At 42.5% G+C, this 14,405-nt stretch overlaps 1 protein-coding gene across 1 annotated transcript in view; it reads right to left on the bottom strand.

Moving 5' to 3' along the window:
* The window catches only part of TRPM8 (transient receptor potential cation channel subfamily M member 8), a 31,644-nt gene extending 21,565 nt beyond the window's left edge, over positions 1–10,079 (bottom strand). The window contains exons 1-8 of the mRNA XM_090144533.1: positions 9,963–10,079; positions 9,309–9,382; positions 8,069–8,225; positions 4,977–5,154; positions 4,454–4,626; positions 3,101–3,275; positions 2,121–2,188; positions 676–873 (exon numbers count right to left, since the gene is read on the bottom strand). Of these exons, the coding sequence (XP_090000659.1) occupies positions 676–873; positions 2,121–2,188; positions 3,101–3,275; positions 4,454–4,626; positions 4,977–5,154; positions 8,069–8,225; positions 9,309–9,382; positions 9,963–10,079 (1,140 nt within the window). The remainder of the gene's footprint in view (positions 1–675; positions 874–2,120; positions 2,189–3,100; positions 3,276–4,453; positions 4,627–4,976; positions 5,155–8,068; positions 8,226–9,308; positions 9,383–9,962) is intronic.
* Between the last annotated feature and the right edge of the window lie 4,326 nt (positions 10,080–14,405).

Raw genomic sequence — 14,405 nt, 5'->3', positions numbered from 1 at the left:
GAAGAGTGAGTGAGGGGGACTTAAACGTACAGGAAGCAACACATCATTTTCCACCCCCCATTATGAACACGTAATCACTTTCCACCTTCTGCTCCCTCCCATGAAGGCAGGAGATAATTAAACAGAAGAGGAAAACTGAGTCAGACCCTATGATAAAGCACTGGCTTTTAATTGAGGAAATCAATTAACCTAAGTTAACGGACTGTTGGGCAGAAGTGTTGTTGGAACAAAGACTTCTGAAAAATAACACACTAAGATTTTCCTGCAGCTCCACTTTTTTTTGTCCCTATTTAGGAGGGCAGAAGTATATCTAAAACCAGGTCAATCAGAAGATCAGGTAAATGGAGAGTCAAAACAGTTTCCTGAGTCTGGCTCGAGTAATATAAGAGAGCAGATGCTCTCCTTAGTTGCCCAGTCTCCAAAAAACACTCTTGTAATAAACAGTCAGCATGGTAGCTGAATTCTGAGTGTTCTATCTGTGGTCAAAGATTAAAAAAAAAAAAAAAAAGGCAAACGAATTTGCTGATGTATGTACAATGTCACACCTTCAGTTGCATTCCATGCATGCAGTACATGCTGCTCCTCCAAAAGCTGGCTGCTCCTGACCTCGTTTCCTTTCTAACCTTCTGCTGCTTTCGGCCTCACCAGCTCTCTACAACAGCACATACCACTCACCCATTTGATCCAGCTTTCAGTCTCCTCTTCTGAGAGCCTTGAAATGGTGCGAGGCAGGTACCTCAGCAAGCTCTCCTTGACGCATGAGGAAGTAAGGGTGTCTTCTGCTTCCATCAAGCTAGCTATAACATCAGCTATCCGTCCAGAGCCTTCCACGACAACACAGGGAATTTTACTTTTGATGGCCACATGAATAGACTGGGGAGCAAAGAGGAGAGATGATGACTTGAAGGACAACTGTGCTATTCAAGAATAATATTCAGGAAGAAAGCATAATAATTTTAGTATAGACCACCTTTCCTGTGAAGGTATTTTTCTCAACATCCAACTTAAACCGACAGTCACTACTCTTTTATGGACAAGCATTGCTTAAATAACACTGAAGGTGAGTACAAGGGCTCCAGCTTTATTTGTTAGAGGAAAAACCAATGGTCTTATACAGACAGACTTCTGCAATATGAAACCTGTTGATCACTGGTCAGAGACTCAGTTTACACCTGCAGAAGATAGGTTTTGATTTTACCTAGAAGTGAGCAAGAAGGCAGACACAGATGTCTGAGCGTATTATTAACACTAATGAGTAAACCCCATGGTTGGCATGAACCCATCCTTGAAGCATCATCCAGTAACATTTCAGAGGATCCTCCTTCCGTGAACGAAGCATTTAATTTGACATGGCTTTTATCAGACTGATTAGATAGCTAGTAAATGTGTTATGCATCATGGTAGTTTGATGTCTCTCCATACAGGCAATCATAATGCTGTTCTTACATAGCATTCAGTACAACTCCTTCAGTTGTAGTAAAATCCTCTCTTAAAAGTTGGCTATTTGAAACTAAAAGAAGATAGCACTTACAGCAAAAAGTGGATGCTTTCATCTCATCTTTATCTTTGGACTTCTGATTAGCACACTGAACTCTGCATCTGCATTCATCTACAATATGCTTGTGGGCAAAGCTAAATTAATCACACAAGTAGAATCAAACACCAGGAAACTTATTGAAAGGCTGGGGTAATGATTTCACAGAGTGATAGAGACTAATTGATTAATGTTAGCAATGAAATGGTAACAGAGACTGTGCTTAGAATTATTAGGAACACTTTTTGTCACCCAGCTTGACTAGCCTCAGTATTAGCTAACTTGTTCAGCTCTCCAGGTTTAAACTAGATACGGCCTACAGTTCATAGGATCAGCAATAAGGTCGGCTTTAGCAGGCTTTAAACTGGAGTATCTCCAACATAAGCTCATCTTCTCTGTGTACGAAATGAAAATACTGATCTCCACTGAACAAGTTCAAGGCAAATTTTGGCAAACCAAACCATTAGATAAGCTAAAGAAGGTCAACAGTGACACGGCTGACAAAGACTCTTCTGATATAGAAGAGCAACGTTCCCATGTCACTCCTGGAAAAAGTGAAAGAAACAAATGAAAGGAATAAACTTACTTTCAAAGTCTCTTTCCCTCCTCCTTGAGCAAAACACACAATTGGAATCTTCCCACCGTAATTTGATTCTGTGAAACAGGCCAGAGGAAAAAATGATTCAACCCGTTAGTGCAGTTTGACCAATCTATTTTCCTCAGTTCAACAACATCTTTTCTAAGTTGTTCGTGCACTCATTTCGATACCAGTTTACTGCTGATTTGGGCAAATCTATCAACAACAACTTCTCTCGTTTTTAATGAAAACTCAGTTTTGCTTAACATTCTGCTAAGCTGACAATCTCAGCCTTCTCCAGCTTTTTTTCTTCCTAGCAATCATAATTTTAGTATCTCTGCCCAAAACATCTGATTTCACTCTATTTACCTATTGCTTTGATCATTTGGAGTCTAGATGCAAGGTTCTCATCAAAAGTTGAAGATTCAGAACTCCACATTTTCAATGGTAAAGGAAAGCTAAGAACCACATGACTCCAGTTGGTTTTTAAGAGACACAAAGTTAAGAACAGCTGCCAAGGCCTTTGTCTTTTTCCTTCTTAGCAAAGAAGGGGCCAAAGAAGAAACTGTTTATAAGCAGGACGCAGATGGATCATCACAGATATTCTTTTTAAAAGCATAATATCAGCTCCTGCGTAGTTGTGCTTCAGCAACCTGGAATTCGGTGCCAGTTGGGCTACTTGCAGAAGTCAATGGTCAGCTTCCATCAGAAGGAAGAGTAAGAAGGGCTGCATTGCTGAAGCGGATTATTTGTTGTGTCCTACAGAGGACTATTGTCACATAAAAAATGGAAATGAGGGGAAAGAGATGGCTCTGAAGAAGCCTGGCTGTTCTTGAAAGTGCTCGAGATGTAATGCAGATAACACGCTCCTCCCACTTAGCATTCAAGGGATGATTCTATTGCTTTTTCATTCCCTGGAATGAACACTGAGCCCCAAAGCAAGCAAGTTCCAAGGAGGAGGAGGTCTGCAACCTGACATCCACACCTACCTGGGATAACTCGCTCCGAAATGTACTTTTCTAACTGAGTTCGTACTTCTGCCTCTATCGTTGGGTGACCGTGGGTGCCATTGTCAACCAGTAGGAGATGGGTGTGATTATTATCCAGGCAATAGAGGGGATCTCTCTTGAGATCATCCATTATGTAATGAGCCAAGTAGTACCCCTAGAATCACAAGCACAGTGTTTAACAGAAAAGCAAGGGCAAAGCATGCACAAGTTTTGAAGGTCAAACCAGTGGCAGCTGAACCTCCAAACACCAGTTATTCTTTATCATTTAGGGGTCTATATTTCCTGACTCCAGACACTAGCAGTCCCAACAGCAGCAAAAGGTAGTGAGAGAAACATCATCAAAAGAGCACGATACAAACATCTTGTTTTCTTTACAAGTACAGATTTGAGATGATCCTCCCATAACTTCATTTCAGGTAATGGAACAGAATGAAATTAGTTGCAACAATTTAGTCCTTTCAGAAGTTCTGTTAAGCAATGCAAGAGGCAAGTATGCTTCCTTCAGCCACTGGAAAGATTAAATGTGCAGAAAACTTACTTTCAACACATCAGAGAATTGCAGAATTTTCGAGGTTGGGAGGGACCTGTTGAGATCACCTAGTCCAATTCCCAAATCATCTCAGAGCCCTCAGTAAACTCATCAGTTTTCTTATCTAGCTGGATGAATTTTAGGTATGCTTGTAAGAGCTAGCTTACACAAGATATAAAAGGAGATGTGCCAGTGTACCTGACTGATGGGACTGCCTCAACAGGGACAGGTGGCACAGGGTGTCTTAGTTAATGGGAATCCCCATTGTGGTCAACTATGCAAGGATTTCACAGCTAGAGTAACTGTGGAAGAGGTTATTCCATTACTCTGCCAGACATGAAGTTAGAGCAGCTGAACTTCCATGCAGGCTTGCTAAGCCCACAGCTGGCATCACAGCTGGTCCTCCCCCCCACCAGGTCTGATGTTTGAGACCATCTTGCACATGAGAACACCTTCATACCCTTCTGATTTGGAAAGAGCACTTGGTATTTCATCTCACTGCAACGCATGCTGAAGAAAAGCTGGTCTCAAGTTGAATTATTTCAGGTACACAAAAGCTAACTGTTGTGTTGCTAAGTTGTTGTTGTGTTTCATTTCATTGGGAAAAAAAAAAAGTCCAGCAAGATCAGGTCTACCAGAACATAATAAGATGATCTCTTTACTAATTGCTCAAGTCAATCATCACATAACTGATAGCATCAGCTGAACCCATCGCTGCTCAGAGCAGCAGTCAAGGATGTAATTTGCATAATTTAGAGCAGAGCCCCATCGTTATTTCCCCACTGACTGTACCTGTTTCTTACCTCGTTATCACCGCTGCGAATCAGGCTTTCTCGGTTGGAAATCATCCCCCAGGCTGCTATGCCAATAGCCACCACATTCTCCTCAGAGCTCAGACTGATGGTGTTATCTCTGAGCACTTCCCCAATGTACTTCATCAGCCCATAATGCGTGCCTCCTGTGAAAATCCAGGCCCCTGGGGACAATGTGGAGGGAGAGCATGGGAGGATACAGTGGAATACCTTCCCTTTCAAAGACCACCATCCCACTCCCACTCAAAACTTGATACTTCGAGGCATTTATCCTTCAGTTAAACATAAAATACACGCCACGCAGCCTACCTTACATTGCCATGGGCATCCAAATGACCAGTTCTCAACTCCGTAACTTACAAACTGATAGATAACATTTGTCCCACGTTCACCAGCCAAGCAGAAACAAAGCGAACGCTCTGCTTCCGTGCTGACCCTCTCAGCTGCTTTCTCTCCATCATCCTTATGCAGACGTAGCATCTTTACCTTTGTAGGTAAAGACGTAGGTCTTTACCTTTGGACTGGGCAATGTAGATCAGCCTGCTGAATATCTTGCGCATTCGGGGCTTGAGCGCGAAGTTCTTTGCCCCTCCAGCGACAGAGATGACAAGGTTAGGGGTTTTCAGGTGCCAGTGCTGTGTCATGAGGTCATAGAGTGTTTCAGGGTCTGTGTCACATGACAAACGGATGTACTTCAGTGAGAAAAAATAAGAGAAAAATAACAAGAGATAAACACTGATAGCTGGAAACAGACCAGGAGTTGTATTTTCTTCTCTATCGTCCCATTCCAACAGCTGGTGGGCAGCGAGGGAACTGATGAAGAATCGGAGCTTAAGTATTTATTTCTTCCTTTAGGGCATTCTTTATATTCTCCCTACAACCAGACACCACTACTAGGATTTCTGAGGTGCTTTCCTTTATTTATAGATCAGGTCTAGAGATAAGGGATAGCCTTAAAGCGGAGCACTGAGTGGTAGTTCACGACCAGCAGCATCGTGAAGAACATGACTGCTCATCTCAAGTCTCCCAGCTCTGCCTTTTCAGCCCCCAAACTGCAACTTGGATGAGCTGCAGTGCCGAGACCGTACCCTGTGTTCTGCCACATACATCTTCAACTGCACGGAAGATAAACTGCATAGCCCAGGAAATGTGATATTTGCCACTACTAATGAAAGTCATTGAGTCATAGAATCATAGAACCACCAAGGTTGAAAAAGAGCTCCACGATCACCCAGTCCAACCATCCACCTACCACCAGTATTTCCCACTAAAACACATCTGTTAGTACAACATCTAAATGTTTCTTGAACACCTCCATGGTTGGTGACTCCAGCACCTCCCTGAGCAGCCCATTCCAGCACCTGACTACTTTTCCAGAGAAGAAATTTCTCTACCATCCAACCTGAAGTTCATTACCTCTGTACCGAATCGAGATTCTAAGAATCTGTTTGGTGTGAACTGATTACAGCTGTGACAGCAGCCGTCTGGTAAGCACTGTCTGTGTTTGTCTTAGCTTTAGCTTATAATGATGACAAGTAGTTATTCTGTGGAGATTGAATGATGTATGACCACAAGAAGGGTGGTGTGGAAGAATGGTGACGCCAGATGGCACAGGTAACAATCTGTAGAAAGAAATCAGTGGGCAATAACAGTCAATGTTGGAGTGTAAATGTGTGAGGAAGGTAAAAATAGTTTAAAGAACTAACAAATCCAACTGAAATAACTGCATAATTCAGAAGCATTGAGAAGAAAAAGCACAAGCAAACTGTCTTGAAAAAGAGCTATGTAAACAACTCCTAGCATCTCACGCCCAAGGAGAAAAAGATCCCCCTGACCAATACTGAAATACTCCCTTCAGAGACCTGAAAAGTCACTGTGAGGCTTCCCAAATCATGGACCTTGGATCCACAGGAGGAACACAAGCATGTGATACAGCAGTTCCAACTGTAACAAAACTAACTACATCAAACTCACAGTGAAGTCTGAACAGTCTACAAGGATGCCATAAAGAACATTAAATAGATAACTAGTTTCACATAGACCTACCATCTCTCCATTTTATGTAAATAAGCTCATTTATATTTTTTCTATGCTAAGAAAACACCTCGAAAGGCATTCAAATTGAACCAAATAACACATTCCTATGTTCTAGGAAGGTTCCCAAGCCTAGTTCCTGCATCTGGTTGCATCCTGCAGCTCCTATTAGCTCTGTAGCTAGAAGGCATTTCTCCTGTACAAGGCTCTGAACCCCAAGATCCACCTGGCACTTTCCACATCCAGTCCTTGCCAGGCTGTAAGCCGTTCAGCTGAATGCAGCTTGCTATTTCCAAAATCCAACAGTGCCATCTGCCTGATGCACCCAGCTAATGCATGCCCACAGACTCACGGACCCTCGCACACAGGCAATAACAGGTGTCTCTGCAGCTGAATTCAGGCAGGTATTCAGCAAAGCAAGCTTTTATTCAGACTGAAAGCCACCAGAACATTAAATACAGAAACTGCATGTCCTTGGATGGTACAGGTTCTGAGCAGTACTGCAGAAATAAACGAGCTGAAGTAGGACTTACTAAAGGTAGACTTTTTATTGGCCTGTTCACATCTAGCATCTCTACCAAAATAATGGCGTGTCCATGGGATGCAGAGTGTAAATCTTCCTGCCCCTCACTGAAGAGGGTCTTTAATTACCTCAGATTTGGGGGAGGGGGGCAAGGAGAAAAAGATGCAGGGGAGGAGGAGGAAAAGGAGAGGGGGGGAGAAAAAGGTGAGCGGACAGAAAGCTCTGTAGGCAGCAATGACATGCAATGGTAAAGCCATTAAAAACACGAGTGATGATTTTGGAGAACACCAACCACGTATGTGCATGCAGCTTCTGTACTGAAGAGCACAGATCCTCAGAAAAAAAGGTCTTATGTCCTTCCAGATGTGAAATCCTGTTGCACCTTCAACAGCAAAGCATGTTACCCATGCTCCTGCCCCAGGAGTCACACTGGTGCACACTCTCACACCATCTTCTTTCTAAAGCATAAGTTTATCCGCATTGAAAAGGAGCAGTATTCTAAGTAACAACCCTGCCTTAATGTTAAAGTCAGACAGGAAAAAAGCTTCTTTATCAGGAGCTCAGTCATTCAGGCACTTAAGCTTATTGTGCTGGGTTCACTAGTGAAGATTGGTAAAAGGGTGCTGAGTTGTTCTTCAACACCATCACTTTTCAGGAGTGGTGAGGACCACAGAGTGGGCAGTGCAACAGCACATAGATACACTCATCACAGACATCACAGGTCAAGCTGAAACTATTTCCTCCAGACTCCAAACAAAGAGCAAACAAGCATCACCTTCACCCAGCCGTTCTTCTGTCACACCTGGAAACACCTACACACACACACATATATCAGCCTACAAAATAAATAACATAGCAGAAATTGTTCCTTGTTACAGCTATCACAGCTTAAGAAACCATCTCAGCTCCTTTCTAGCCTAACTCTTCCCATTTCCTTGAGAATAAAATCTACTTCAGCTTCACCTTCCCTGTTTTTAGGAGCCCCCACTGGCATTGGATTCAGGGCTCCCATAGGGGTCTGATGTATGCCCTTTAAGAAGATCACTTACCTTTCCTCTTCTTTCTATATTTTCGAAGTGAACGTCTCCAAAGGCATCGGTAGGAAGTTCCTTGGTGTGCTGCTTATAATTCCACTTTTCATCATCATTGATCTGAGTGCCCTCTATATGTTGACTTTCAGGGTATCCGCACTTACACAAATTGCCCCTGGAAGAAGAGTGAATGGGTCTATATGACTTCTTTCCTTACCCTAAATCCAAGTTAAAACAACAGCAGCTTAATTTGAAAGCCTACAGGATGCTTAGAGTCAGAGCAGATCTCAGCATCAGACACCACCATGTGCAGAGTCAGAGCAGATCTCAGCATCGGACACCACCAGATGACCTTATCAGCCACTAAACTTAAGGGTACAAATAGTTTCTTCTCCTTTCTGTGCTCTTAACCAGGTAGGAAGAGTAAAAAGTTACTATTCTGTTCATTATAATCACTTTCAATGTAAATCCAGGGGCTGACTAGTCTAATACATACTCAAATTGAGAGGGAAAGGACATCTGCTTCTGCTCTTTCACTACTGAGTAGCAACAAGGCAACTCAGAATCACCAACTCATCACTGTGTGGAGGGATATAAGTTTGGCAGCACAGGTAATACACTTCTTACTCCTCTCTGTCAGAGGTACTGGTCCAGGTAGCACAAAAAGGAAATGTATAGATAGTGGAGGCAGGGACATAAATAATACTGGGCAAATATCAGGGATATGGCCCAGGTGGGTCAAACACCAGAACACAGTTCCTAGCAAGGTGGTCAATGCTCTGTGCCTGCCAGTGTTCAAAAGGCATTGGATAATGCCCTCAACAACATGCTTTCAATTTTTGATAACTCAGAAGCAGGCAGATGGACCTGATTTTCTTTGTAGGTTCTTTTTTATAGAAATCAATCTTATAATGTATGTAATATTAGCACAGCAGCAAATTTATGTGATTTATAAATTACAATATATAGAGCGTGTGATCAAAACACTTTGTAGGGCTGGGAGAAGCATCCCAGGGTAACCTATCCTACCATTAGAATTCCAGTTCTTCTGACCATGACTGAACAATATCCCAGACATATGCTAACAGACCAAACAAGCAATGACAACCAAAGGAGTTGTACGAGCAAGACTGAGGTGAGGTTGCACTGCTAGATTCAGACTCCTGAGTCTGCATCCCAAACAACCCCTGCCACATGGCTTAGCAAGAAGGCTCCTGACACCCAACATCTGCAAAACAAGAGAAAAATGGCTGCTTACACTGACTTGCTGTCCTTTGTAAAGAAGACACATTCTCTCTTCTTAAAGTTTTCTCGAATGAAGTTGACCAAATCCTTTGGGGGGAAAAAAAGAATTACTTTCAATAGCTTATGAAACAGCACAGACCTCAGTAACAGTACAGTCAGTTCAAGCACAAAGTGAAATTGGTGTGATTTTTCAAGTCTGCCTTCTCAAAGTGGTTGGCATTGAGGGAAACAGACAAAACACAAAAGGCAGCTAAACATCACAAGCAGGCACTCAAGTAAAAAAGTGATATCAATACTTTTCTATCAAGCACAATGTAACAGAAGGTGGGACTTCACCCCATAAAAAAACCTGAACACCAAAGCAGAATTTATACCCTATGAATTGCTGGAGAGCTTACTTGAATTTCAGCAGTTGCAATCCAGAAGACCCACACAGAAAAACATCATACTTGACTTCAGTGGCACTATACAGTCAACTGTAGACTAGAGAACATCTCCATTTGCACAGATTGCATGAATTTCCAAATAACTTACAGAGGTTAAACCTGATGATACTTTCCAAACAGTGGTTAATTCTGGTCCATCTGACTGGGAAACCTCCATAAAAGCAAAGCTGACACATAAATCAAACAACTCCCAGTTTTATCAGCCATGCCCTGATACTCACGCTGTCATTGCACGACACATCTATGCTGCGAGACATGCTGGAATTGAGGAGTCTGGAACTCTCAAAATTGCCATTTCTTCGGTGCCTCATGGTGCCTGCAGAAACCTGGAATGGCATGGCAGAAGGGAAAAGCTCACTGCTGTGGTCATTTCCTTCAATAGAAAGAATCAGCAAGGACAAGGCGTCCTGGGAGGGGGTAAAGGGAGGGCTTATTCAAATTCAGCATAAAAATTTTACATTGAATTGATTGCTAAAAGGTGAAACTAGCACTCAGAGGAAATCTTTTCTCTTATTTCGTTCCACAAGAAGACTTTCCTCTTTCTTTCCCCACTTAGAAAGAATTCCAAGTCAACATGCTTTGAGAAAGGACCATATATGCCATCGCATACATCTCGCTTCATCCCAATATTTCTCACTTTCCCTGCCATCTCTGATGGGCACACTGTGCTACTGAGTGTTCATACAACAAGCAGCTTCCTAGTTTGGTGCGTGATATTAATAAGCAACACTTCCAATCACAGAAAATGAGCCATTGTGGTCCTCTGGTCCAGGAGGACACCAGAAACTCAGAGCAGATGCAGCACCACAGCACCTCAATTCAGAGCCCTCGCATCTCTGTCACCTGCTCTACCAACGACAGCCAAAGGATGCAACCTGAAGGAGATTAAGTGGATTTAAAGTTCATTAACACGTCAGTCTCAGTACCAAACACACTGCAGTTACCCTCTAGAGCGTGTAAAGGTGCTGGCTTCCCTCTGTGGAAGCTAAGCTAAGGCACAGAACTGAAATCTCACTGCTTTCAATGCTGCCTTTCCTCCTGCTGTGTATATTGGGCTCAGGTGACACCACACAGAGAAAAGCTGCCTCCCAGATGCAGCAGCACTCATCCTCCAGCTCTAAAAAAGCCCCCCTGGGTGAGAACAGACCATTTCTGAGGACCAGAAACTACCCAGAGGGAAAGAAACCATTTACTCACAGATTTGGACTAAAAGCAGATTTACCTTGACTACCAGTCAAGGGCAGCTGGAAGGAGTAGTCATCATTAGAGCCTTCCAAAGCAAGGAAAAAAGGCAAGTTTTCACAGAAACATTTATATTTTATGTCACTATCATTATAAAAAAGCAGAAAACACAAAACTGGATTGTCTAAAGCAACAGCAAATGCACAGCACCTCACTTATTTAGCTGTGTGCCAGTTGATTGCATTGGGAGGCATAGTTATAAAGAATCCACCGTGCAATTCTCGTTATTTCACGTGCTTTATTTTTGATGTCAAAAATGTTTATAAGGGTAAAATTCAAGATAAAAGATCCACGGGGAGAAATGAGTGTTGGTCTGGATTTGTGAAGCATTTATTGGCCGAGCTTTGCTTCACTTGTTGATTTGCCTTGGAAGTTAACATCAGAAAACGGACCGTGGGCATAACTGTAAGCAGAGAAGATTAAATAGAAACAAGGGCATTAAATTATTCATTCGGAGCACTAAAGAATTTCAGATTTGTCTTGCTGCATTTGTAAATAATTGACAAGAAGGAACGTGCTGCAAACAAAGCGAGCAAAGTTAGCAATGGTGCAAAGGAACCCTGAAAACCAGAGACAAGCAAAACGGACTTGCTTGTAAGCTTATGTACTGAAGAGCTGTGCTGATAGCACAGCGTTCAGCTGATATTCAGGGGACAGACTTGTTAACTCCCTGAGCATCAGAAATAGCAGCATTTGCACATACTGTAAGAGATGTGACAGCTATAGCCTCTGCAACAGGCAAACACAATTCACTTTTCATCATGCTTCCAACCCACTAAAGAATAGGAAGGCATTTTTTTTACAGCACAGACTACTGCATGAAAGTGTAACTGTTTGGAATCAGCACGTTTCAGAGAATAATAGCTCTTAGAGAAAAATCAGAATCATCTTCTAAGCTGTACAGCTAAGTATACAGCTCCCACAGCACTTAAAGGAGCATTTTCCAAGGAAATCTCCAGCCTGCAAGCAACTGATGGAAAAAAAAAAAATAGGACAGAAGCGGTAAACAATAAATTTTAATAGAGGTTTTAATAAACAGGCTTTTAAAAATATTGCCTGCAATTGAAAAGACTCGCTTCCATTTTCAGAAAGGTTTCAGATCAATCTAACCACTATTTGCAGCAACAGAATTCTAACAGCTGGCTTTAAGCAAAGTCTTCCAAACAGATCAGAGTAGTGCCAAACTTCAGAGGTGCAGCCACCTCAGTTTCAGCATATAAAAAAGCACACACTCTTAAGCAAAGGAAAAACAAAGCCTCATCATGTAGTGGTGCAGAGCACTTACCAGAGTCTTCAGAACGTGCCCCAGCAATTCTACTGAAATCATTACTCAAAGAGGAAGGTTTTGATATACTTCAGCTTGCAAAGCCCCACCTTTTTTAATCTGTGTCATGCTTTCCTTTTAAGGGAGAGCACAGACAACGAGAAAATGCATAGGAATAATCAATGGCAGGATTACTTACCTGTTCATTCACTGATAAATAATGAAGAAAGGCATAATTGCAGCAGGATGCAGGAAATAAATAACTGCTGCAGGTTATTTGCAGGAGAGCTGTTTCTGTTCCACCTGCTGCCAATGGATTCCAGAAACTGAGAACAGTACTGCAGCTGATTTCTCCTACCAGCAGCACTACTACAAAGCCAGAGATGTAAGGAAAACGCTTGTGAGAATAAATAATCAGATTTTAGTGTAAAATACAGTTCTAAAATCAACACCCATGAAACTATCCACTTCGGTAGAAGTCATTTCTACTGGCTTGAAATTCACAGCAACTGCTTGGAAAGCCAGAGGTACCCAGTGTGCCTATTTAACCACCCACTTAGGACAGATGTGATGGTGGGGAGTGGTCGTGTGGTGATGATGAGGATGTGAAGCAGGAGGAAGCAAACTGACTGCCAGGAGGCAGCAGCAGCAGAAGGAATGGATCTGCTTCTTCCATTCTGCTGCCCGGCCCCGGAGCAACCTGTGATGGAGATTTGTTTATCCAAAATTTCGTGTTACCTTGGCACACGCACAGCTGCATTTGCAGAGGTCTTCGTTTAGAGGCTTAACATCACTCTGCAGTTCCATAGAATCATATCACAGAACAGCTTGGCTTGGAAGGGACCTCAAAGATGATCTCTTTCCAATCCCCCTACCATGGGGAGGAATGCTAACCACAAGATCAGGTAGTAGATCAGGTTGTCCAGGGCCCCATCCAACCTGGCCTCAAGCAGCATGTCAGCCCTTCAGTACACATTGCTGGCAATTAATGACTTACAAACAGGCAGCTACCATGGACTTCATTGCTCCATTTTCTTTCCTTCTTGACTTGGTGTTCACCCACAAAACAAGGAACAAAAGAGAAGGAGAAACAAAACATTTAGACACTAAAAGCTGCTAGGATCACAAAATGATGACCACGTGGAACTCCAGGACCTCACTAAAGCCATACAGCCTGTAATCATGACACACGCATGCTACTTCACCTGTTTTAAGACCTGTTACCCCATGAAGACTACCCAAAGCTAGCAGTAAAAAAATGATTAAGAGTTGAAACCATTGGAGACAACTACAGTTCTCAGTTTACTTTCTGAGCAATGTCAGACTGAAGGAAAATGCTTCCTTTATTTCATTTCCTCCCAGAAATGTAGGATGCAGTTTCACCATCCATGAGAGAAACTTCCCCTAGAATAGCACAGGCCAGTGACCTTTTATTTAAGTCAGGAAGGATTTAAGGCTGCTTGCTCTACGTGTGCACGTAATTCATCGTGATCCACTACTCATCAGAAGGATAAGAAAACAAATCAAAGACTTGCAGCTAACTCTCAGAGGGAGCTACAACACTTCTGTACATCTTCTGCCCAGCTCTCAAAGCCATTCCTGGTGATGTTCTGTATTCACAATCACATTTCACAGGAACACAGTTTTCAGAGGCAGCCAGAAGCAACGTGGTCATGCATCCATAATAGGGTAGTAGTGAAGATGAATCTTCACCTGTGGCTTATACCTGCATTGAGTCCCTTAGCCACAGCCCTGAGAAAGCAGCCCAGCTGACTGATAGATCTCAAGATGAAGAACTAATGAGTAGATAAATGGGGAGCTCAATCCTTTGTTTGAAAAAGCAACTTCAGAATTGGGAAACAAACCCTTTGGTCTGGTCCTAGGTACAGGAAAATTGGTGAAGAGGTTTTAGGAAAACTTTATGGTTCTCAAATGCAGTAAATTTACCTCTACCTTAAGTAAGGGAGCGGGCCCCAAGCATAAGACAGACAATATTTTGCAAAGACAAGAATTACTTCCCTGGCAACAACTTGTACTTCCCAGTATTTCTGCATTCTTTATCTGAGAATACACCTCTAAATATTCTAAACCCACACCAATTATTTCAAGTGGTAGCAAATACATTAATATTTACTGTATTCCAGTAAAACAGGTCTCG

Source organism: Phasianus colchicus, chromosome 7 (genome assembly GCF_987193195.1).
Source record: "Phasianus colchicus chromosome 7, bPhaCol1.hap1.1, whole genome shotgun sequence".
Lineage (NCBI taxonomy): Eukaryota > Metazoa > Chordata > Aves > Galliformes > Phasianidae > Phasianus > Phasianus colchicus.
Note: the sequence above shows the minus strand (reverse complement) of the source record. Positions and strands in the feature narration are given on the sequence as shown.